The following is a 26708-nucleotide window of genomic DNA, read 5'->3' on the forward strand; positions in this document are numbered from 1 at the left end:
TAATGCATCTTAAGCCCAGCTGTCCATGTCTGTAAAATGCACGGTGGCAGTGTGTGACCCCCTCTCACTTCAGAAGGGGCATAATCGCCATGATCACCAGCAGATTCCCAGGAAAGAAGTTGGCCATACCTTCTCTCTCCAACTTTTTCACCAGCCTGCCACTAGCCATCTCTCCTCATGCGGTATTTTATACTTGGAAATTGATTCCAGTGGTCACACAGAACTCACAAACCACACTCAGCCAGGGGCTTTGCAGGGTAGTAACAGATTACAGTTCAGGATTAGATTAGGATAGTTCCTCCTTCAGTGACAGCCTTTCTCAGCCCTGCTCCCAGACAGGCCTCGCTCTGGTCCTTGGGCAAGTGTGGCCTCTGTCTGGAATTATTGTTCAATAATTGCAAGTGTTCAAATCCATTCAGCTCCACTGATAAGTGCCCAGAGGCACGCCGCCTACAGCATATTTAGGCACAAAGGCACCCAGCAAGTTTAGCTCTATCACATGCCCTGAGGCATTCCACTCTCACTGCAAGCCTCATGCCTGAAGATGCTCAGCATCTTCACTCTGCGGCGGGAAGCCCCCTGTGCTAGGTCCAGCTGCCCCTGGTTCTGCTGCTGCTTCTCACTATCCCCTGCTCCGGTGTTACAGTTCTTTGTCTCTTGGTCTAGGAAGTTCTCAGTGCAGGGATCCTGGATCCAAAGGATATGCTCCACTCCAGCTCTTCTTCCTGGATGGTAGTCGTCCCCTTCCCTCCGTTTGCTGTTCCCACTCTTTTTTCCTCTCTCCCAAGATCAAAGGTGCGACTCCATCAAAGGCACATTTACAAGAGGAAGAAACTTAACTCACCAGGTGCCAGGTAAGCACTCAGGTGTTGTGAGTGAGAGAACCTCCCAAGCCTTTGATCCTTCCTCTGGATGCAAATTAAATTCAGAGAGGAAATAAAAAAGAAACTGGATGCCCTTATCAAAGCTCCTTAACCTGACTGAATGCCAGGTCTGCAGGAAGCCCTGCTGTCTGAGCTGCACCGTGGTGGCTATGGCTTGGGGTCTTCAAGAAGGCCCCCAGGGGGTGACGAGATCTGCCAGTTTGCTGGTGTAGGGGCACAGGGCCAGTGGGACATTCAGGTGTGTGGGCGTTTCAGCAGTGAGCAAGAACACTGAGCAGGTGGGTGCAGGCAGGCCTCTTACTAGCTGCAAACCATAACCCACCCAACTCTCACCGAGGCTGAGATGGCACAAGGCAAGCAGCCGGGTCCACAGGAGAGCAGCAGCCCTGGCCTGAGGCTACAACGGAGGGGGCAGCACCAAGAGCTACTTGTGAAATGACTGGTGGGGGGGGGGGCTCGAGGTGCATTTGATCTTGATGTTTCTTAGAACTTCAGCCACTTTACAAAGTGGTCTTTGGAACCGGTTGTTGGTGCTGTTAGTTGCCATAGGAAGCAACCTTATGCACAACAGAATGAAACACTGCCTGGTCCATCCTCCAGTCGTCCTTAGGCTTGAGCCACCTGTTGCAGCCACTGTGTCAGCCCACCTCCTGGAGGTGCTGCCCCTCCACTTTACCAAGCCTGATGGCCTTCTCCAGGAACTTGTCTCTTCTGACCACACAGCCAAAGAATGTGAGACAGAGTCTCACCATCATAGCCTCTAAGGAGCACTCTGGACATAGGTCTTTTTCACAGTCCACAGTTCAAATGCATTGGGTTTTCATTGATCTTCTTTATTCAATGTCCAACTTTCACATGCATCTGAGGCAATGGAAAATACCTGGGTCAGGTGCACCTGAGTCCTCAAAGTAACAGCCTTGTTTTTCAGTACTCTTCAGAGGTCTTGTGTAGCTGATTTACCTACTGCAATGGTCTTTTGACCTCTTCACTGCTGCCTACATGAGCATTGACGGTGATTCAAGCAAGAAAATCCTTGACAACTCACCGATCCTGGTTTTACCTACTGCGCCAGCTGTGAGAGTTTTGGTCTTCTGCACATTCAGTTATATTCCACACCGAAGGCTGCAATTCTTGATCTTCTGTAACCTAGCCATGCCTATAAGATGGGAAGATGGGCATATATGTATAGAAATACCTTATTTTGAAAAACTGACATGCAGAATAGAAAGCATTTGTGATAGTCAATCATTATTCATCTTTGTGATATTTAGGAACTCCTTGTGGTCCTGTCAGGTAGACGTTACACTGCTAACAGGGTTGGTGGTTCAAATCCACTAGTGGCGTCACAAAAGAAAGAAGAGGTTATCTGTTCCCGTAAGGATTTACAGTCTCGGAATCCTATACGGAATCATCAGAATTGACTTGATGGTAGTGGGTTTGGCTTATGATACGTATATAACACAAAGATCACTTTAATACCTGTTCCTAGACCCTAAATATATCAATAGATACCTGGTAATGGCAGTATATTTTTCTCTTTGAAATAAAATTGAAAAATTAAACATAACCATCATTACCTTTTATTCATCTAAGTAATAATAACTGGATTATATTTTCAGAGAAACATTAAGCTTTGCAAGATTTTTGGGGAGACATTTTTAAAATGTCAAAATAGCAGGATTTCTAGTATGTACAACATAGTTTTTAAAATGTTTACAGTTCTTAAAAAAAGTCTACAGTTCTTAAAGATTGAGCAATTAAATGTGGGTACATTTTTACAGTGACTTTACAAGTCTTAGATTCACACACCATCAAATCATTTTCGAGTCACACACGATAGTTTTCTTTCATCTAAATTAGAATTGATTTCCAGAAAGAAAAAAACAGGAAAAAACCCTAGGAATATTGTTTCTGCTGTGTGAAGCAGCCATGTCTGTTCTTTTCAGTAGTGGAGGGTTGTTTCTATCTTCAAACATATACAGAATCTACAATATTGGAATGGGAACTACAATGATAAGAGATAGTTTGCCCTGATGTTTTTGTAATAAGACAGTTCGTGGCAAACTAAATATATTGTCTCCCCCCACTTTTCTTTTCGGAATACTCTATTACTATTGTAAGCTGAACAAACACACAGATGGCAAGGGCCATAAAAATATAATTAAACTTTACAATATTGTTACTATCAGATTTCAGAAGTGTGTGCTAGCCTAAGTGGAAGTGCTGAATATGTGCGTGAATTGAATGGTTTTGAATTTTAACTTTTTGGTCATATACATCGAAAGCTATACACTTAGTTGTTCTAAATTATTTTCACACCTCACCATGTCCTTGTCCTTTAGCTTCAAACAACTTGAGAATTATTTTGAAAGTGTACATAATGATTAAAAGAAAAACAATCATCCTATTTAAATCAGAAAATACTTCTGATTTCTTAAATGATCCTCAGAAACATCATCAGCTTGCCCTAGGATGGGCTAGATACAGTCCTGGTGAAGTCATTTTTATATGCTGGGCTACTAACTACCGGGTCAGCTGGTCGAAACTACCAACCTCTCCTTGGGAGAAAGATGGAGCTTTCTACTCCTGTGAAGAGTTATAGCCTCGAAAAACACACACTGACAGTCCTACCCTGTCCTGGAGGGCCACTGGGAGTCGACAGACTGGATGGCAGTGAGTCTGGGTTCAGGTTTTTTTTTTTTTTAAATAGGTACAAGGTACCTAGAAAGAAGAAACTGAAGAGACAATTTTTTTGAGGTTCCTTTGAATCGTGGTTTTATATTTCCATAAAATGGTGATGGTAATAGCAATTACATAACCAAATCCAATCTGACTGAAGCACTGCATTATGATAAAAATAATACACTCATACTTCAAGAACCACTGGTCAGTAATAATTGCTTACAAGGAATAGTTCCGTAGCAGATAGAAATAAAGACACTGCAAGGAGATCCCATTGCCTTAGTGCTTTGGGGGACCAAGAACTAGGCTATCACGCAGAACTACTAGACCACTACACGCTTGTTTCTTTCTGTTACCTTTGCTTAGCAAGCGTGTTGACTGAGCCACCGAGTCAAAACCTGAGAGGCTGAAGGAGATCTTAGAGAGCAAAGGAGGAGCTAGAGGATGTCCTGCTTGGCAAGTCAAGTCAAGAAAGCAAACAGAGAGACTGGAGGCAGTGACTGTGTGCGGCCACCAATAGGTAGCCTCAAAAAGACAACCCCAAACTGAAGGGAGCTTTGCTGTGTGACTTCACGCAGGGATAACTGTAGCAAATGCAATTTCTTGAGTGTTTGACATGGATCAAGTACTGTGCTAAATGCTTTATATGAATGATATTAATTTCCCAATAAAGATTTAAAGTATTTTATATTGATTATTCCCTATAAAAACTTATAGAAAATTTAGGAATTCGGTATTTGAAAGATTTAAAATCATTTCCAAAGCGTCTGTTTCAAAATTGGCGCATACTTGACTGACATGCTAATGTACGCAAAACCTGGACGATAAGACAGGAAGATGGAAGGAATGGGTGCATTTGGATTGTGTAGCTGGCAGTGAATATGATTGTACCATGGAACGCCAGAAGAACAAATAAATGTTTCCTGGGAGAAGTACAGCAGAGATGTTCTTTAGAAGAAAGGGTGGGGAGACTTGGACATGTTATTAGGAGGGACCAGTCCCAGGAGAACATCATTGTTGGTAGAGTAGAAGGTCATAAATAAATGCATAATAATAAGAATGTGAAAAAGAGGAATGTGGCGCTGACTTCAATGACACGGATGGAGTAAAGACTTTGGGACTTTCATTATGAGATGTGGCAATGAAAAGGCACGCATCTGTGTGCATCCCAACACATTATAGATATTATTGTGAAACATGGGGAATTCTAGAATGCCTAACTGTGCTGATGTGTCTCGAACCAGCACATAGACAAAAAGGCCGCATTTGAATAAGAACAACTGTGATTTTAAATCAGGATAGGTTTGTGTCAGCATTGTACCCTTTCCCACCCTTAGTCATTCTGTTCCTGTGGCTGTCAGGTGCCATGGAGCCTGTTCCAACCGACAGCAATCTCATGCAGGCCCCGCCTGCTCCTGCGCGTCCTCACAATTGCGCTCATTGTTGCAGCCACGGTACCAACCCATCTCCTGGAGATTGAAGGCTGAGCAAATAATTTGAGAAACTGGACTACATGAAGAACAGCACATCAGGGTTGGAGCAATGCAGACGGCACAATCCTGCTTGCTGAACGAGAAGAGGATCTGGAGCCTTTACTGATGAAGATACGAGAGTGTGGCTGTTAGTATGGATTATACCTCAACGTAAAGAAAATAGAAATCCAAAAAGAACAACAAAATAGGAATCCTCCTAACTGGACAGAAAAGCAATATCATGGTAATTGAAGACTGATATTGCCAAGGATTTCTTTTGGAATGCCTACGGCGGGAGCAGCCAAAAAACCAAACGATGACTAAAAATAAAAGCACACACCCAAAACAACAACAACAACGGAGACAAAACCTACATAAGACAGGGATGGAAAGCAAGCCTGAGGAGAGAGCAACAGGACTGATGGTTCTGGAGGGACTAGGGGGCGGGGGTAGGAGGTGGGGGAGGAGAGGAGTGAACAAACAGTGCCATTGACAGGGAATAACTAGGGAACTAAAAATCAACAACGAGGAGCATGTAGAGATCCCAGTGGTGTTGGAGCAACAGTGAACTAGCTGAGAAGAATTACTAAGGGGCAGAAGAAGGGTGAGCATGATGGTGGGAAAGGAGGAAGTTAAAAGGAAACAGAGGAAAGGTCTAGGAAGCAAAGCTATGGATAGACGTGTAAACATAGCTATGCACTTATATATATTAATTCATTAAAATAGATGTATTGGTATATGTACATCTATTTATGTGCAATACATTGAGAAAGTGGACGGATGTTGGGACTCTGTTTAAGCCCTCCATAAATACAAACACACTTGTTCTAACAATCTGGTATGGTTGCTGAAGACAAAACAGGTGCATAAGCGAATGTGGTGACGAAAGTGATAGCATCTGGCTAACCAAAGAGAAGGCATCTGGGTTCTTAAAAGGCTTGAATTTAAACAAGCAGGCATCTAGCAGAGAAGCAACAAGCACACATGGAAGAAGCACACCAGCCTGTGCAATCATGAGGTGTTGATGGGATTAGGTAACAGGCATCAGAAGACCCAAAATAACAACAACAAAAAACACATATTGTTGAGAATGAGGGGGCCGGAGCAGAGACGCCAAACCCATCTGTACACGATAGGACATCCCCTTACAGAAGGGTCACAAGGAAGGGATGAGACAACCAGGGTGCAGTATAGCACCGATGAAACACACAATGTTCCTCTGGTTCTTTGAGGCTTCCTCACCCCCCACTGTCATGACCCCAGTCCTGCCTTTCAGTCCTGGCTAACCAGGGCATGTACACTGGTACAAATGGCACACGGAATCCAGGTTAGATAACCCCTCAGGAACAGAAATGGGAGTAGTGATACTAAGAGGGTGGGGGAGCATGGGGGGAGGAGGGGAGGAAGGGAGAACCAATGATCCACGCATAACACCCCATCCCTCTGAGTGGGACGAACAACAAACGTGGGTGAAGAGTGTCAGCAGACGATGTAAGATATGAAAATAATAACAACATATTTTATCAAGGGATCATGAGAGTGGGAGGGGGAGAGGGAGGGTAAAAAGAGGAGCTGATACCAAGGGCTCTAATAGAAAGTAAATGTTTAGAAAATGATGATGGCAACATATGGCCAAATAGGCTTGATACAAATGACATATGACCTGTCATAAGAGCTGTAAGAGGCCTGAATAAAATGATCTTTAATAAAAAATAAAGTAAAAAGCATTAAAAAAAGGGAAAGAAATCAAATGACATATTGCATTGGGCATGTCTTCTGTGAAGGACCTCTTCAAAATGTTCCAGAGCAAAAAGTATCAATTTGAAGACTAAGATGCCCTTGACCCGAGGCTCGCAATACTACTTCCATGGCTGCGTATGTATGTGAAAGGTAGACAGCGAGTAAGGAAGACGGAAGTTTGAATTATGGTGTTGGTGGAGAATATTTGATACACTATGGACTGCCAGGGAAAGAATCAATCTGTCTTGAATAAGTGTAGCCTGAATGTTCCTTAGAAGAGGTGTCAAGACTTCCTCTCATGTACTGTGGACATGTTATCAAGAGGAGCCAGTCCGTGGAACAATACCAATACCAGTGAACAGTAACACGATGATCGCCATCAATGCTTATCAGTTGGCATTTTCCTGTAAGGAAGAAGTTCTTCTTTAGCTATCTATCTATCTATCTATCTATCTATCTATCTATCTATCTATCTATCTATCTATACCAGAAAGCCCTCATATATTTATATTTTATTCAGTGGGCAATTTTAGATTTCTATAGTTACTTATATTGCTGTCCAAATTTGGCCTCTGAGAGGTAGCTTCTGCAATTTTTTCATATGTTCCTGTGATGCTTTCAGTTGTGCTTTACTTCCAAGCATGAATTCTCCCCTCTTTCTTACATGCCCCAGCTCTATACTCAGGGATTTCTCCAAGGCCTTCCCTTTTCTTGCTTCCCTTCCAATACCTGGATTTTAGTGTTCCCTAGGTTGTCGCTGCTTCTAAGCTCTCCAGAAGGTAATGCTTAGAAAAATGTGTATGCACCTAATATAGGAACACACACATATAGATAGATCCACAAGTGTTTCTACATTTATCTTTGTTATATGCGTGGGCGTGAGATTATGCATGTGTATATGGTACATAACCAAGACATTCATTGATTTGTTCTCAAATGACCTCTTTCAAATGTCAAGTGATGTTTATTGTACAGTACAGATTGATGACTACACTTTTGCTCACCAAATTCTTAATTACATGGTTATGTGCACTTTCATCTTAACCATTTTTTCATTTTAGACTTACAAGTTTGAGAAGTACCATTTTAAGTAACTATTTACTTCCATTCCCATGATTGTGAGAGCAAAGAATACTGCTGGGCCAAAGAATTGGGTAGGAAAATAGAGAAAAAGCTAATTTAAATGCCCTTATGATTATACCAAATGCAATTTTAAGTACAACTTAGAGGAGATGTATATTTTTGTTCATTCTTAACACACAAGGAAAAAGATATGAATCAGATGAAGAGCTTATAAGCACATTTTTATTAGTTAAAAGTTGTCCCACCATATGAGTTGAGAAGAATAAATAACTCACAGAAGGATAAAGGGCTTCTCTAAAATAGACTGAAAACAGGACGAAAATTTATCGGTTTAATACTCACAAATATATGTTTAAAGTTTCAAATTTAAGTATACTATGCATATTTTATACTGGATCCGACTAACAAGCCACCCCCGCCACAGCTGGGGAGCCCACACCACACTATTCAAATCTGATTCACATATAACAGCTGTTAAATGCCAGGGAGTGCTTTACTTGAAAATGTGACCATTTAGTTTTGTTAAATATAAACGGCTTTTTGGCTATGTATATTATTTTCCTCAAACGTCCTTAAAAATAATTTTTTCCATATGTAGTAGAATCAGTTGAATGGGCTATTTCTCTTTAACTTAAAAAAAAAAGAAAAAAAGAATGGGATGCTTTGCTTACCTCATAACCTGTATCCTATTCACCTTACCTGTTGCTTTTGCCAATGCAAAATAGTATCATTAATTGGACAAATAACATTACTTTTCATGGAACCCTGGTTAGCTCTATTTAAATGCTTCATTGTTGAAAGAAACAAGTTTAAGCATATTGTTGTAGATAATAATCCCTTCATGACTATATTCAAAGCCAACCCCACTGCCATTGAGTCGATGTAGACCCATTGTGACCCCACAGGACATAGCAGAACTGCCCCCCTGAGTTTCCTAGACTGTAACATTTTACAGGAGTCGTAAGCCCTGTCTGTCTGGTGGTTTCGAATTGCTGACCTTACACTTAGCAGCCAGGCATGTAACAACTATGCCACCAGGACTCCTATAACTGTTATAAGGTATACGTGAAATTATGCATTATATAAGCACCATTCTCAAGGATAAAATGAAATTAAAATCCTAGAGTGTTCTCTCTTTTTTTTTTTTTTGAGGTTTAGATTTGATTTATTGACAATGCCCCATGCTGTCCTCTGTTCTCAGGATCAAAATAACCCAACCCAAGTCCCTGAGGTTGGCATCTTAGCATGGCTCCCCTCCCTGTGCCCTTTGGGATGGGGAGATGCCTGAGTATCACACAGCACCACCCTCTCTGAAGCTGCGACTGCAGGGCTCACCTTTACTGGGGTGCAGAGAGGGTGTGGCCCCGCCTACCCTGAGGCCACCCTAGAACAGTCACCCAGGGGAGGACAGTAACCAGATCCAAACATGCATTTTTGCTCCCCCTGCTTCAAACTGTCCCCACCACTCCCAGAGATCCAGGCCATGACAAAGGGGATGGCAAGGAGGGAATGGGGAGGGGGAGGGCCAGGGTCCCTGTTTTGCTCCTCTGGTCTCCACGGGGCTCCTAGAGTTTCAAGGAGTAGCTATGAATACGTTGTTTAAACTGTGCCATCATCATTGCAAGCTCCTGGGGTTATTTGTAAATAAAGGAGGTGGTCCATCATTAAATTTCTCAGGTCTTGGGAGAAAATGGAGCCATGGCTGTGTGTGGGAGAAGTGTTGGGCTTTAACTAAAGGTCAGCAGTTCAAACCCAGCAGCCACACCACAGGAGAAAGAGGAGGTTGTCTGCGTCTGTAAAGATTTGCACGCAGTTTCCGGAAACCTTCTGAAGGGTTGCTGGGTGTCAGGACCGACTTGATGGCAGTGGGCGTCAGTGGGGGAGAGAGAGTAAGATAGCAAGGTGAAGACAACTTCATTTTCCATCTTGCTTCAGAAACGGAGAAGGACGTTGTGATGTAGTAAAAGCTTTCATTTCATTACGAGGAAGCAAACGCCAGGCACACTAGACATTATCATTATTACAAAGGGAAATACGGACCTAGAGATAACCCCTCTGAAACCTTCCGGGAAATCAGAGGCTGTCCCTCAACCAGAAACCAGTTTAGGATCATTTGGCATGTTATAGCCTTTGAGGAGGAGGCGAGCCTGGGTCCTTCCCTAACCTGGTCACATGCTGAACCGCTGAGCTGTGGGGATTCAACGCGTGGGGCCGTCAGGGTCTTTGACTTCCAGAATGGAGTATGTGTCAGGAGCGGGTGATAAGAAGCCATAGCAGCAATGCTGTGTGATCAAGCACAGGAGGCTCTGAGGGTGCAGAGGAGAGGTACTCAATCCAGACCGGGTGCGGGTGGATTTGAGAAGCCTTGGGAGACAGAGTGGCATTTAAACGCAACCTGAAGGACAAAGTAAGCCAGGTTGAGATGTCTGTGGTAGGAGGCTGGAGCAGTTGTTAGCTGCAGAGTTCTAATTAGAGGCACCACCATGTGTGAACAAGGCTTTGAGGCACTGGAAGAATTTAAAAATAGCACGGGAAAATCCCTGCTTTGCTGACCTGATAATGCACGGCTCTTTGGCAGAGCCAAAGTGGAGTATCATCACCCACCACCCCATACTGCTCCCAAGTGCACAATAGGGCAGAAGGGCTAACATTTTAGGTAGGAGTTTGGTCTACTGCTGCAAATGGAGATCTGTGGCTTATTTGCCATTTTCTTCTACAGAAATGTCAATGCAGAAGTTGATTTCCAGAGTTTACAAAATTTATTATTTGTCCTAGTAGATAATAATAATAACAGGAAATAGGGAAAAGATTCTATGTCTAGAACCACTATATTTTTTTCGATTTTAGATCACAGCATTTTCTTGACCTTGTGAACTTAGGCTGGTTACATTTTATCTTTAGAATTGAAGTTCCTCAACCATTAAAAGGATCCCTTGGGGCCCCAACAAACCCAGGGACAAGGGAACAAGTGATCTACAATCGATGGTGAGGAGGGCGTATGATGCCTTGTGGGGCTTGATTTAAGTGCAGTGTAGTCGAGAGTAATTACTGAAACCTGGATGAAGGTTGAACATGATAGTGGGACGAGAGGACATTAAAAGAAAATAGAGGAAAAAACTAGGAGGCACAGGCTATTTTAGAGGTCTAAATGTACATATATAAATATATTTATATATAACAATAGTGAAATAGATCTATGTACATATATTTATACGTTAAGCATTAAGGTAGCAGACTGACATTGGGCCTCTACTCAAAGTCCTCCCTCAATACAAGAACACTTTGTTCTAGTAATCTGACATTCTGTGATGCTGACTGTCTCAACATGATCACTGAAGACAAATGGGCACTTAAGCAAATGTGGTGAAGAAAGCTGATGGTGCCTGGATATCAAAAGATATAGTGTCTGGGGTCTTCAGGCTTGAAGACAAACAAGCAGTCAACTAGCTGAGAATCAACAAAGCCTACACGGAAGAAGACCATCAGCTGTGTGATCATGAGGTGTTGATGGGATCACTTATCAGGCATCAAAGACCCAGAACAAAAAAAAATCATATGAATGTGAAAGAGGGGGAGCATGGAGTGGAGACCAAAACCCCATCTACGGACAATTGGACATCACCTTACAGACGGATCACAAGGAAGAGAAGAGCCAGTAAGGATGCAGTATAGCACTGATGAAACATGCAACTTTCCTCCAGTTCCTAAATGCTTTCTCCCCCCCCCCACTATCATGACCCTAATTCTACCCTACAAATCCGGCTAGACCAGAGCATGTACACTGGTACAGATGAGAGCTGGAAACACAGGGAATCCAGGACAGATAAGCCCCTCAGGATCAATAATGAGACCAGCGATACCAGGAGGGTTAGGGGAAGGTGGGAGGGGAAAAGAGGAACCACTCACAAGCATCTACATACACCCTCCTCCCAGGGAGACGGACAACAGAAAAACAGATCAGGGAGACAGTAGTCGGTGTAAGGCATGAAAAAAAAAAATCAGATACCAAGGGCTCAAGTAGAAAGAACGTGTTTTGAAAAGTGATGGCAACTTATGTACAGATGTGATTGACACAGTGGGTGTATGTGTGGATTGTGTTAAGAGCTGTACGAGCCCCCAGTAAAATGATTTTTAAAAGGAGCCTTGGTTCTGTAGTGGTTATGCATTGGTTGCAATCCTTGGTCAACAGTTTGAAACTGCCGGTCGCTCCATGGGAGAAAGATGAGATGCTCTACTTGTGTAAGAGTTAACGTCTAAGAAATCCACATGGGCCCTTCTACCCTGTCCTATGGGGCTGCTGAGTTGAAATCAACTCATGGCAGCAAGCGGACCAACTATGAAAAGGAGAAAGCTGGCCTGTGCTTGAACTTGGGTATATTACTAATGCAATTATTAGGTTCCTTTATAAAAATTCTGCTCCTGGATTTCTCAAGGTTACTCTTGGAATTCTTCAATTCAAGCAGATCAGCTACAATTTTATTTGATTACTTAGTGGGCTTCTGAGTAAAATTTTGTATAAAAAAGGATCTTGTGGTCTGAAATTCTTGAAACTCACTATACATAGACATTTTTATTACCCTAATTACGTGTTTCATTTCCCTGTCAGATCAACCCCACACCTAACTGCTTACTTCTTTACTTAAAGCATCCTATCTACCTGAATAAGGCTAATCTAAGTTCCTGAATGATGTTTCAAAACCTTGAGATAAGATACATGTTATTTACCAAGAGTCTGGCTTGATTAGGAATACCAGTCTATCAAAATTACCTGCTCTGGACTACCTCGGAAAATCTAATTAGGAAAGATGGTATTATAAATATTTGCCTTTCTAGTTCACAACTGTCATTGTAAACACTGTGCTCGCTGTTTTAAATCCAGAAATAACAAAGAAACTTCAGTCATGAAGTATGTTCTTAGGTTACGTAAATGGAAATATGTATCCTGTTGTTATTTGGTGGAGTTAAAAAGGCAGGGGCAAGTCTACATTTACTATGGGCTATTTCTTTTTAAGCTTGACTATAAAGTTGAGGCTTTATAAATGAGGAAATGATGTACTGAAAGCAAGACACTAAATCAATTTTAAACACCATCCACAATTTATGCCTGATTTTAAAACTCATCCACAAAACATTAATCTACACAAAGGCCAGAAACTGAATGAAGCATAATTTGTGAAACTGATGCCTTTCATCACAACCTCTAACTGAAAAGGTCATTAGATATATTATATCTAAGTGAGCAGCTTATCCCTGCTTCATTACTGATAATTAAGACAAGGAATATTTTCTTGACAGTAATGTGTCCGTTAACAGATACAGTCTAGTTTGCATAAAAAAAGCATTCATTACCACTGTACTCCAAAACCAAACCAAACCTCCGGCTTTCCAGTTGATTCTGACTCAGCTACTCCGTAGGCCAGAGCAGAGCTGCCCCGGTGTTTCCTGGCCGGTAACTGCCGAGGGCAGCCGACTGCCGCGTCTTCCATGGAGCAGCTGGTGGGTTTGAAGTGCTGACCCTTTGGTTAACAGCCATGCACTTTAACGATTGTGTCGTCAGGGTTCCTACCACAGCCCTACCACAGACGACACAAACAAACAAACAAACAAACAAGAACTATGTAACAGGGCTCTCTTTCCACTCCTCCCACCCCCCTAATATTCTTATAGAATTAATAGACTTTGAAAACATAATGCATATATTAGCCAACTCATTTGGGGCCATGCTCTACATTGAAAAGGCACATAACCGAAGAGACACTTTGAAAGGGATCAGTGAAAATGATCAGTTTTAAATATCTATACTAACTTGCTTTGCTGAACTTCTTGAAATATCAGAGGCAGCTGCAATTTAATGTTTAAGAATTTTTAAGCCTTCGTGTATGAGGGATCCTGGTATCTGTAAGGATTAGAACCATTTCTAAAGCACCACACTGCAGTCCTTTCACGCACTGTCATGGAGTAGATTCCAGTTCATAGCGTGCCATAGGACAGGGGTGAACTTGCACCTGTGGGTTTCCGAGGCTGTGACCCTTCACGGGAGTAGAAAACCTCATCTTTCTCTGAGAAGCAAGAGGTGGTTTCACACTGTTGACCTTGTAGTTAGCAGTCCAATTAGTAACCGCTATGCCACCAAGACTCCCTTACTGAAATTCCAGGGCTAGAGAAAAGAGTCAGAGAGTTCCTAAAAAGGACTCAAATGAGAAACTCAGCCATCCCATGATGATGATACTGTTCTTGCTCCAGATTCACAGACAAGAAGAAAGGTAGAGGAAGCTGTCTACCTTGACACAACTAGAAAGGGGCAAGAGTAGAATCCAGTCTGCGGCCTCCATGGGGCTCTGTAATAAATCTTTGCCTTTTTGTTGTGGCTAGGTGCCATCGAACTATCTACAAGCCTATCTCCAACAGAACCAAACATGGCCCAGTGTTGCAGCCACGGTGTCAATCCATGTTGCTGAGGGTCGCCCTCTTTTTGGCTGACCTTCAACTTTCCCAAGCCTGACGTTTATCTCCAGGCACTGGCCACTCCTCGTAACGTGTCCACAGTACACGAGGGACTTATAACGAGCCTTCTGGCTACATTTCTTTCAGGATAGAATAATTTGCTCTTCTGGCAGTCCATGGTACTTTCAATATTCTTTTCCAAGACTAGAATTCAAAGGCATCTACTCATCCTTGGTCTCCCTTGTTTATCATCCAGTTTTCAGGCGCATAAAAGACGATGGAAAATACCATGGTTGGGGTCAAGCACACAGTAATCCTCAATATCATTGCTCTTTCCCACTTTACAGAGGACTGTGCAGCACACTTGCCAAGTGCAATTCATCACTTGCTTTGACTGCTCCTTCCAGAGCCTTGATGGTGGAGCTGAGTAAAATGAAACCCTTGGCAATTTCAATCCGTCCTCCATTTATCATCGTGTTGCTCATCGGTCCAGTTGTGAGGATTTTGATCTTTACAGTGAGTTGTACTATAAACTGAAGGCTGCAGTCTTCCATTTTCATTAGCTAGTGCTTGAATCCTCCTCAAGCAAGGCTGTGCATCGCATAGGGCAGGTTGTCAATAAGTCTTCCTCCAACCCTCATGCTGCATTCTTCTTCATATAGTTCAGCTACTCAGATCTTTGCTTATCATAAAGATTGAAGAAGTATAGTGAAAAGATATAACCCTGACTGACATATACCGTCCCTTGTGTACAAAATAGATTTAGTTTTATTTCAAGTTTTCCACTTAAAAATAATTTTTTATAGTGCCTGGAGTCTTAAAGGCTTGAAGGTAAACAAGCGGCCATCTGTGCAGAAGCAGCCAAGCCCACATGGAAGAAGCCCACCAGCCTGTGTGATCACGAGGTGTCGAAGGGATCAGTTATCAGATAACAAAGAACAAAAAATCATATAACTGAGTACTCACCTTACAGATACGATTGCTGAGGAAAGATGGGCGCATAAGTAAATGTGGTGAAGAAAGCTGATGGAGCCTGGCTTTCAAAAGATATAGTATTTGGGGTCTTAAAGGCTTGAAGGTAAACAAGCAGCCATCTAGCTCAGAAACAACAAAGCCCACATGGAAGAAGCGCACCAGCCTGTGTGATTACGAGGTATTGAAGGGATCAGGTATGAGGCATCAAGAAACAAAAAATCATATCATTATGAATGAAGGGGAGTACAGATTGGGGACCCAGAGTCCATCTGTGGGCAACTAGACACCCCTCACAGAAGGGTTGTGGGGAGGAGACAAGCCAGTCAGGGTGAAGTGTAGCAATAATGAAACACACAACTTTCCTCTAGTTCTTAAATGCTTCCTCTCCCCAACTATCATGATCCCAATTCTACTTTACAAATCTGGCTAGACCAGAGCATGTACACTGGTACACATAAGAACTGGAAACACAGGGAATTCAGGACAGATGAACTTCTCAGGGCCAGTAGTGAGAGTGGTAATACTGGCAAGGCGGAGCAAAGGTGGGGTAGAAAGGGGGAACTGATTACGAGGCTGTACATATAACCTCCTCCCTGGGGGCTGGATAACAGAAAAGTGGGTGAAGGAAGACATCGGACAGTGTAAGATATGAAAAAATAATAATAATTTATAAATTATCAAGGGTTCATGAGGGAGGGGGTAGTGAGGGGGAAAAGGAGGAGCTGATACCAAGGGCTCAAGTAGAAAGCAAATGTTTTGAGACTAATGATGGCAACAAATGTACAAATGTGCTTGACACAATGGATGTATGTATGGATTATGATAAGAGTTGTATGAGCCCCCAATAAAATGATTTAAAAATAATTTTTTAGGACAGAAGTGAACCAGTTATTATTGTCAAAGCATCTGTTTATACAGAAATATCAAGAACTAGAAGTCAACAGGGTGCTTGCCTAGTAGGGGCAAGGAAGTTGACACTTCATGAAGAATGGAGGCAGAAACAAAGATTTGTGGCCTCAATTTTTTTAAATTAATAAATCATTTTGTTGGGGGCTCTTACAACTCTTATGACAATCTACACATCAATTGTATCGATCACATTTGTACATTTGTTGCCATCATCATTTTTAAAACATTTTCTTTCTACTTGAGCCCTTGGTATCAGCTCCTCTTTTATCCTTCCCTTCCCCACCTAATGGACCCCTGATAAATTACAAATTATTATTATTTTCATTTATCTACTATCTTATAGTCTCCACCGTCTCCCTTCGCCCACATATCTGTCATTTGTTCTCCTGGGAGGGGCGGCGGGTGGGTTATATACATGGATCATTGTAGTCGGGTTCCCGTTTCTCCCCCTTCTTGTCCTTCCTTGCCCCTACCCTCATGGTATTACTACTCCCATCACTGTTGCTGAGGAGGTTATCTGTCCTGAAATACATGCCCTGAGAATCCACATCAAACCACTGTTCCTAATGCACGTGTGTCCTGTCCCTCAGGTATGTTAGGGCGGAGAGACAGCTGACAACTATTCAGCAGGTCAGAAGACATTCCGACCAGTTTTCTTGAGTGGGGTAGGGAAGGGGAGCCTGTGTGGAGGATGAGTAGTGTAAAAAAACTTCCTTCTCCAAATGAATGCTCTAGAACAGGGGTCGGCACACTCCAGCTCTTGAGTCATATGCGGCTCTTTCAGTATGTACACGTCACTGTGCAGTAACATCGAAAACAATTTTAAGGATATTAGTCAGATAACAGTGATTTCATTTGTTTGTGAAAATACATTTGTGGCTCTCGAATAAATTTTAAATTATCGTGAGGAACAGGATTGGTTGTTCTTTCTCAAAGGTTTGCTGCCCCTTGCCCTAGAAGAGGTGTGGGTGGGGAAGGTGGATGGTTTTCATAGTGCACACAGCAAAGATTTTTAAACAAACCAAAGTATATCTGAAACCTGTGCATCGTTGCTGAAGTTACTTGAGCTCATTGGCCCCAAACTTCTTTAGATTTAAATGAAATAAGATATGTGAAATATCTAGTACGGTGGCTGACACATAATAACTAAATACAATGTTATGAACTGTTTGGTTTTCAAGATGGGTAAGTTGAGGCTCAGCAAGGTCAGCTGACTTTCCCAAGGTTACGGAACCAGTTGGTGGAAGAGTCTTCTCTTGTGAAGAAAGCAAAAACAAATATAGACGCGCAGGTGATGAGCACAGGCCTAAGTGCACAGCTGTATGAAGACATGGGTGTGGCTGGAAGAATGGAGGTAGGTGAATAGCTTCTTCAATGACTGCTATCAGTGGGACAAGCAGTGGGGGGGGGTTGCAACACCAGGAAATGATTTAGCGGAGCAGAATAATAACATCGAAGCTGGGTATCCGTTTGAGAAAAGACACGCTGTAGATAACTAAGCGTCGCCGGTGGATCCTTTTGCAAAGGCTCTCCGATGGAAGTGCCTCACTCATGCTAACATGACGATCCTCTGTGGGAAAGAATGATCATGCATTAGACTTTCCTGTTTTCAAAGAGTAAAATTCTATTGCTTTCAGCTGTTGACCACGACCAACATTTTCTTGAAAGACATTGAAAAAGATCAAAATGAGAGTAAGGGTAGGAAGCTACTGGAGTTATGCTTCTGCATGAACTCAGACTTTGTAACTCCTGCTCAGCACACGATGACAGAGGTTAAGACTGCATGGCCAATTGACCTCATCTAGAGCTTCTTTGGATACTTTTCCACAGAAACTCATATTTTAGTATAAACCAACACCGCATTATGAAAAGTTAAGACTATAGTTTTTAGGAAAAAGAAGTATTCGGCCAGATCTCTGAGTGTATGCTATGTGTCCCCTCGCCCCCTGGTAGGAAGGCCAGGCCGCAGTGCTGGGACTGCGGCCAAGGTCCTCTGCTCATCGGGACACCTCGGAAGGTACAGGGAAGGAAACGCGCTATGCCCCATCTGGTGGCAGTTGAACTCGTACAGTGATGTGGCAGCAGATGGACTTTGGCGGCAGTCACTTCTCTGACCGAGTCTTGGCTTATCCAGTAGACATTTCTCTTAAGTAAGGCGCGCTCCCTGAGCCTTAGGTGTCTCAGGTGGAAGAAATGAGTGGCCTACTTCTGAGGCTAAGGAGGATGATGCATGTGAAAGTGCATGATGGCATTGTTCGTTTCTTTCCTTGATGAGAGCAGCCCCATTTTGATATCAATCTCCTCCTCGTATATAGAAAATAGTACCCACCACTGCCACTGGGTCACTTCCAACTCATGGGGACTACATATATGGTTTCTGAGGCCATTATTCTTTTATTTGTTTATTTATTGAGGCCATCAATCTTTATGGGAGCAGACAGCCTCATCTTTCTCCCCTGGAGCGGCTGGTGGGCTTGAATCACTGACCTTGGGGTTAACTCTAAGGCTTAGCCAACAGTGCCACAAGAGGTCCTTATAGAGGATAGTCATTCACAAAACCCACTGCCATCCAATTGAGTCTGGCTTCTAGTAACCCTACAGGACAGGGTACAACTACCTCTGTGGGTTTTCAAGATTGTCAGTCTTTATGAAGCATAAAGCTTCATCTTTCTCGGCAGAGCAGATGGTGGTTTTGAACTGCTGACCTTGTGGCGAGCAGCTCAACATGGAACCCACTGTAATACCTGGGTTCCTTATAGAGGAAGGTAGTGGGAAAATATGGCCAGCCAATGAGCACTTCTCTAGGCTTCCATGAGCAGAGCAATGCTGCTTGGTTTGATAAAACCTCATTACCACAAAAACCCCTCCATCGGGACTGTGCTCAGCCTTGAGGATGGTGCTATTATAATCTCTATTTTACAGCTGAGAAAGCCAAGGCAGAGAAGGGATTGACCAATATGTGGTAGAGCCGAGTTTTAAATTCAGGCAGTTGTACTGCAGAGCCCCCCTCTTAACCACTATGCCATTGTGCTTTATAGAATAAGCAAGTCGGTTAGGGAACCAGGATATACACAGACTGCCTACCAGAAGGAGCCAGACTTGCAGTCGTGATTCTCAGACCCTTCCCTAATCTCCATTCTGACAAATTTGTCAACCCAAAGAAGGAGAAATGGGCTCTATCACCCAAGTAGATAAATTACTAGTTTCAAGTAAGTAAGAGCCAATTGTCACAGGACAAGAACACACCAATTAATGACGCTTTCATCGTACATTAAATGAAAGGTTTGTCCATCCAAGTTTCTCAAACGACCAAAGTGAACCCCAGCAAGGAATTTTGCCAGGGGAATGGGATTTATGCTTCCATTCAGTGACAAGATAAACAAAATGCTGTAAGCCAGAGTGACTGAAACATTAGTCTGCATTCATATCTACTGCTTTCTCAGTGCTGCAAAGAGCTGCAGGCAGGGGGTAGAACAGAGAGTGGGGTGTCTTTCTCCAGTGGAATCCCTAGTGATTTCGAACTGCTGACCATGCAATTGGCGACCCAACACATAACCGCTCCACCACCATTGTTTCTCTAGCCCACACCAATTTGTGTTCTTCCTACATGGACTCACGTTGATCTAGTCTACAAGGATGCTTCTAAAAGGTCGTAGAAAAATGGAATTAGGAGATAACAGAATTTTTTCATAGACTTTTTGAAGGCCCATCATAGATATAGAAGGTCAGGCTCTGTCTCTATGCACTTATGCATAATGTTCATTCTTTACAAGTGAGTGATGATGCACATTACTAACATATCAGTAACACTGGGTGTGCATTTCCTATCAAAATGATACTAATTCTTCATGTTCAACAAGCACTGGATGTAAGCGCGACCTATGGTATACACCTGGGCTGTTTACATTATAAATATAAATGGTTATCTTCTTGTTTTCTTTACTAGGTGAAATTTTCAGCACCAATGAAACAAGACACAATGGCCGTATTTTATTATAGAATTTCTTCCACTCCAGTAGACTTGCTAAGACTTGCCGGGAGGTCAAAAAGACCATAAGAGTGGGAAGAGAGCATGCCTGAGAGATTCCGTTTCTCTTTAGACTTTAGTTCAAATGTAACAACTTGGGTGATGACTTTCAAAGGTCAATTATTTTTAGCTAAATAAGTAGAAAATTGGTGCTGGTAAGCAGGCGTGTACCTCCTGAGGGTGGAGGGGAGAGGTGGGGGTGGGGAGGACCCACGGCATTACATCGCAGCAGTGATACAATAATTTCACATTCACATATATAAACAGTATTAGCATAATACTATTCTTTGTAGGGAGGGATGTTAACATTTAGAGGGTTGTAATTATTTGAGGAATAATGAATTTCTATAAGGCATCTGTTTTATTCCAAAGTATTTTGGTTAAAGCCTGATTTGCGTGAAAACATAAATAACCTCTTGCTCCAGATTCAGAGCATCGGCAAGCTTTAACAGATGGCCTCATTTAAAAATCATTTGTTACGATATCTCACATTTATCCAACACGCTGTCAACTTCTTCCTTTTATTCAATGATGATTTTACATATTTATGTCATAAATATTTTTTTACTCCTGTGCATTCATAGAGATCACACCATTTAGTATTTATACATAATTTGGTTTGGGGGCAATCTTGATTTTTTTCCCACCTTGTGCCAGTAATGAAAGTATTACAGTAAGATTAATAACAGAAAAGTACAAAGTCCAACATTAAATTGTGCAAGAGCAACATTCTAATCAGGGATCAAGTGGGGAGAACAAAAGAAAGACAAACTGGCTATCCTGCTTCCTCTGGCTGTCCCCGCCTTGCCACCCTAGTTACGAACCTGGGACAGAAAGGTTATGCTTGCATCCAATTATAATAAATACATAATTAAGAAGATTAGAAGTCGTTTTATAAAAAGACTAAGAGATGAGAGATCACGTCTACACAGGTAGTGTCTGGAATAAAAAGTCAGATTGGGATAAAGAAAACCAGACCAGATGTATTGGTATTGAGAAGGTGGTAATCCTATTTGAATTAGAATAAATACATATCAGGAGAAATTACAGACCTCTGAAATATTCGAAGTACCTATGGTGTTTTCACATGTGAGCTTGGCCTTGATGCTTGATAAACCTATATGACAGTGGCACAGGCGCTTCAAAACGGACCTCAATCCTGAGAACACGTGTGCCGATGGCACAGGACTGGGCAGTGCTCTGCTTTGCTGTACGTTGGCTGGGCTGCTACGAGTCAGAGTTGACTGGATGACAGCTAACCACAAAATAGAGAAATTGTGTGATAACCACAAACAATCCACTTCACAGTGCATTTTTCAAAATACTTATGTATTGTGCTGTAATCATCCGTACACACAGAAACATGGTATCTTTAAAATTAAAGAGCTTTCATTTCATGTGTCTCTACCGATTTATTTAAGTTGGGATCCCAATCTGCCGTTTCAACTCTTCTGCTATACATTTGGGATTCAATTCACTTTTCTTTAAGTGAGGGCACCATTGTATTGAAAATCACTTCCACTAATAAGGGAATTGGAGATCTGTAATAGGTAAAAGTGGACAGAATGAGTAGGCTATTAGTGACTTTCAAGGTGTCTCTATTTGAATAAAACTTTATGCATGATACTGAACTTTTCTTTTTGCATCATTTCTGGAAAGAAATGTTCAGTTGCATGTCTTAAAATACCACTTTACATGTGTATATTCTGGAATTTCATTTCACATTTTTAAAAGTAAGATCAAAATCAAGAGTGTAAGTAAGTCCACAGAGGTGCACCCCTTCTCCCTACACACAATCCCTCGCTTCATTACCACCCCCGTGTTCCTTCTAAAACATGATAATTTCATGAGGGTGAGCCTAGACATTGCTACAAAATCATAGACGCCTTTATCAAACAAAATCATTGAAACGTGAAGCTATTGGTTGGCATAGCCTTCCCTTCAGCTAGGGTTGTACATTTCTGAAGCTGGTGTTTCCAACTTTTTCACCTTTCCCGGAAAATTCTCTGCTTTTCCATTCACCCCTTGTCAAAACGGCAGTGTTGGCCTCTTGAGGAACCCGCAGCGTGTCCTTTTACAGGTTCGTTGAGTTTGGGGACGAAAAGATATCTGAAGGGGCAGCAGGACAGCCAGGTAGGAGGAGCGTGTTCCCAGCAACTTCTCCGAGAGCAGCCTTGCTCCATTGGAGAAGGTGCAGGCGCACCGTGGCGATGGGAAACCAGTGCCCCGGCACCACTCTCCTGGCCTTTGTCTTACCGACGGGGTTTCTCATTTTTATAAAACAAGTTTTTCATAAGATTCTCTCATGATCATCCTGTGTCCTTTGAAAAAAAATCTACCAAGATTACCCATTTGGAATCTCAAAAAAGATGCCCCCCCCCAAAAAAAAACCCAAACAAACAAAACCCAAAGCCGCAGTTATCTTTGATTTGGCCACTAACACTGTAATTCACCTTTGAAATACTTTCGACCGTTCTTAAGATGCTCGATGCATCTAAAGCCCGTTTTATGGTCCAGCATGTCTGTGAATCTCTTGCAAAGTTCTAATGATTTCAGAAGGCTTGTTATTATCCCTGATGTGCAAGTAAGTTGTTTTTTCCCTCCCATGGTACCAAGAGTCTTCATTTCGAAGGAGACGAGCGCATTACCGAGAGAACTCGTCTGCCGCCAGGCACTGATGACAGCCACGCTTAACCATATTCTGTCTGGAGTAAACCCGCACATGTAAGGCTGGAAACTGGACGTGAGTCGTGTATGGTTCACATTTCGCTCACAGTACAGTTAGAATTAAGTTTTGTTTATGGTGTGAAGAAGAGGTCAGTAGTGATTCTTTTCAGACAGCTATCACTTGAAGCAGCTTTTTTTGGGGGAAATGATCCTTTCCACCATGTACTCCAGCGTTATTTCTGTCAGAAATCAGGGGTGCGGTTTCCTCTGAGCCCTTTTCTGTGCCATTGCTCACCTATCCATCACTGCGCCAGGATCACAGGTCTTCACACTACGAGTCTTCTAGACTTGCTACTACTGACGTTTGCCTTATCGTCTCTTTGCCTTTCCTTATAATGTTCCCAAAACAATTCTGTTGGAACTTTGATAGTGGCTGCCCTGACTACTTCCTGAAAGAAGGGCCGCTCAGTTTACATTCGTAGAAGATTCACCCATTGCTGTCTCAGGAAATCTAGAAGATCTTGAACGCATTTTATTTTTTCCTGGAATAAAATTCAAGACAGACTCAAGTTGTCAATTTGTTACTTTGAGAGCCTGGTCATTTAACATAGCTCTTAGAGCGTATTTTTAAGTTTGAAACCTCAGATTTTGGAAATGCTGGGAAAACATTAACTTGAAAGTTTTCCATGATCTGTACACACACTAATAAAAAACATGTCATGCTTTTAATTTTATCATTATTACATAAGATATCACAAGAACTCCTACTGAGCTACAGAACAAAAATTTCAATACTTACAAGAGTTGTGGCACAAAAAGAAACTATACATTTGTGTGCAAATTTAATTGTTCTAAAATTATATTACATGGCCAACATTTTAGCACATGAATTGTTATATAAAGTAAAATGAAGTTATGCTGACTAGCTTAGACTTTAGAGGGAGGAGAGGGAAGAAAAAGAAATATAAATAAAATATTTGGATAGTATTGGATGTACCCATTCTTTAAAATATACTTAACACTATGAATGAAATGAAGGTTTAGAACATATCATTCTTGACCTCAAGAAACTTAGAGTATAACAAACAAGATAAATGTCAACATATGCACAATCTAAACAAAAAGTGCTAAGTATGCATATATTTTATAATCCAAATGACTTTCAAGATGAACTTGAATAACTTCTTTCTTTAGCTTTCCTTGACTGTGGATCAAAAACTGCCTGAATTAATTGCCCAATTACTTGTCCTTCTATTGTATTTCATACCTACAGTATCTCATTTTTGTATCAATAAATCTCTATTTCAGTTATTTGTTTACATGTCAGTTCTCCCTACTAGACTATGTATCAGGTCTTTCGTGAGGATACAAATATAAATTAACATAACCCTTACCCTGGCAAATGGTAGAGAATCTTATAAATACGTAATCAAATTGAGCTAAGTGCTATTTAGTATTGTAGCAAAGTGACAGATCTGAACAGGAAGTACCAAGGTGCTAACTTCCTAAGTACAAATAACTGGAGCAAATGAGAGAGAGAGAGAGAGAGAGAGAGAGAGAGAGAGAGAGAAAGAGAGAGAGAGATCACCGTGGGTTGCAGCTGTCAGGTTGGGCTTGCAGAGTAGGCGGAATATGGGATAAGTGGGCCAACAGGGACAAGGAAGAAAAGCACCCTGAAGTAGAATTGAGATCAAGGTAGAATTATCAGACTTGTGGTTCTGTATCTTTCTAATTCTAGCAGCTGGTGGGGGAGGTAAATACACAAATAAACAAGCACTTATGACTCTTTATTAATGGACCACAGCCTTAAGAGTAATCCATAGTTCTTCCTTTTCATCCATCATATCCTGGCAAATATCAAGTACAGTATTATCAGCTCTTCCTTTACAATCTCTTAGATTTGTCAATAGCTCTGCTAAAATGGCTGCATGGTCCCCCACCTTAGTAATGGCTCTCTCTATTAAAATATACACGACAATGCTTCATAATATCCTTGGATGCTTATTGGCATTCTATAGAGATGTATTGATTTTGAAAGTTTTTAGAAAACAATGTTCACTTTTGTTCCCTCTTTACAGTTATTTTAAAATCAAACTGGTGAGCCCTTTAATGTTTGCGATGTCAATGCCATAAAAAGAGAGACCATCCAGATAGCAAGGTTTCAGTTGCTGATGCTAGGTTACCTAGTCAGAGCTTGATGGGGAGGGCAGACCGTGCAAGAGGGAGTCAGAGAGTGTAGGACCACCGGGAGGTTGAGAACTATGAGTCAGTGGCTAAGAGTCCATGCTTCCTTAGTTAGGCAGAGGGTTAGCAACCTGGCCCCCTTGCTTGTTCGTTGTGTGACTTTTAAGGCACTCTCGTACTTCACACAGGTAGAATAGGGATTAATGCCATCTTACAGGATTGTTGTTAAGATTGTAGTGAGTTAGTATGGGTAAAGTGATTTGTGTAGTGCCTAGCACCCTGTAAGCTGTCATTAAGTTTTGGCCATTGTTGTAGCTGTTATTTTTTTAAATCACCATTTTTAAGGGAGAAAAAGAGGACCACCCAGAGAAAGTGAAAAAGGAATATATAGGCTATAAGAGAACGGGTAGAATCTAGAGTCCGGACCCCTAAGAGACAAGATGAGATCTTTAGGAGGACATGTGGAAAACTGTCTGATCCATGGTGTAAACAAGGACAAGGGCATTTGTCAATAAGCATAAGATGTTTTTGTCATTAGGTGTAATAACCTTTCTGCTGCTCCATCTTGAAGACCAAACAAACAAACCCCCAGACCCCAAAACAAACCAATACCATCACACAGGATAACAGGCCAAGCTAGTACTTCCTGGGTGGGGTGGGCGGGTCTTATCGGTGTCACTCAGAAAAGACCTTTGCGGCCATCAAGCTCAGAAGCAAATAAGCCCACATGGAAGAAGCACACCGGCCAGTGCGATCATGAGGTGCCAAAGGGACCAGGTATAAGGCATCATGCAAAAAAAAAAAAAGATATGTGTGTGTATGTATGTGTATATGTATATATGTATGTGTATATATGTATATATATCATATTAAATGAAGGGGGAAGTGCAGAGTGGAGACCCAAGGCCCAAGTGTCGACCAATGGAGATCCCCTCATAGAGGGGTTTAGGAGAGGAGATGGGTTAATTAGGGAGTGAGGTAGTATCGATGAAGAACACAGCTTTCCCCCAGATCCTGGATGCTTCCTCCCCCCAACTACCATGATCCGAATTCTACCTTGCAGGGCTGGATAGGACAGAGGCTGTACACTGGTGCATATGAGGGCTGGAGGTACAGGGAATCCAGGGTGGATGATACCTTCAGGACCAAGGGTGTGAGGGACGATGCTGGGAGAGTGGAGGGTGAGTGGGTTGGAAAGGGGGAACTGATTACAAGGATCCACATGTGACCTCTTCCCTGGGAGAGGGACAGCAGAGAAGGGGGGAAGGGAGACTCCGGATAGGGCAAGATATGACAAAATAACGATGTATAAATTACCAAGGGCATATGAGGGAGGGGGGAATGGGGAGGAAGGGGGGGGGGGAAAGAGGACCTGATGCAAGGGGCTTAAGTGGAGAGCAAATGCCTTGAGAATGATTGGGGCAGGGAATGTATGGATGTGCTTTATACAATTGATGTATGTATATGTATGGATTGTGGTAAGAGTTGTATGAGTCCCTAATAAAATGTAAAAGAAGAAAAGAGAAAAAAATGATTAGGGCAAAGACTGTACAGATGTGCTTTATACAATTGATGTATGTATCTGTATGAACTATGAAAAGAATTGTATGAGCCCCAATAAATTGTTAAAATAAATAAATT

At 42.1% G+C, this 26708-nt stretch overlaps 1 protein-coding gene across 3 annotated transcripts in view; it reads right to left on the reverse strand.

Annotated features, from left to right (window-relative positions):
• The window catches only part of ELP4 (elongator acetyltransferase complex subunit 4), a 245697-nt gene that overhangs the window by 76068 nt on the left and 142921 nt on the right, over positions 1-26708 (reverse strand). The window contains exon 10 of one of the 3 annotated variants that reach the window (XM_075545946.1): positions 1532-2040. The exons of 1 other annotated variant lie outside the window; for it this stretch is intronic. In XM_075545946.1, the coding sequence (XP_075402061.1) occupies positions 1984-2040 (57 nt within the window). In that variant the 3' untranslated portion in view covers positions 1532-1983. Of the gene's footprint in view, positions 1-1531; positions 2041-16472; positions 17760-26708 lie in introns of those variants that run through there. One more of the 3 variants, XM_075545947.1, reaches the window with a different exon arrangement.

Source organism: Tenrec ecaudatus, chromosome 4 (genome assembly GCF_050624435.1).
Source record: "Tenrec ecaudatus isolate mTenEca1 chromosome 4, mTenEca1.hap1, whole genome shotgun sequence".
Taxonomy (NCBI): domain Eukaryota; kingdom Metazoa; phylum Chordata; class Mammalia; order Afrosoricida; family Tenrecidae; genus Tenrec; species Tenrec ecaudatus.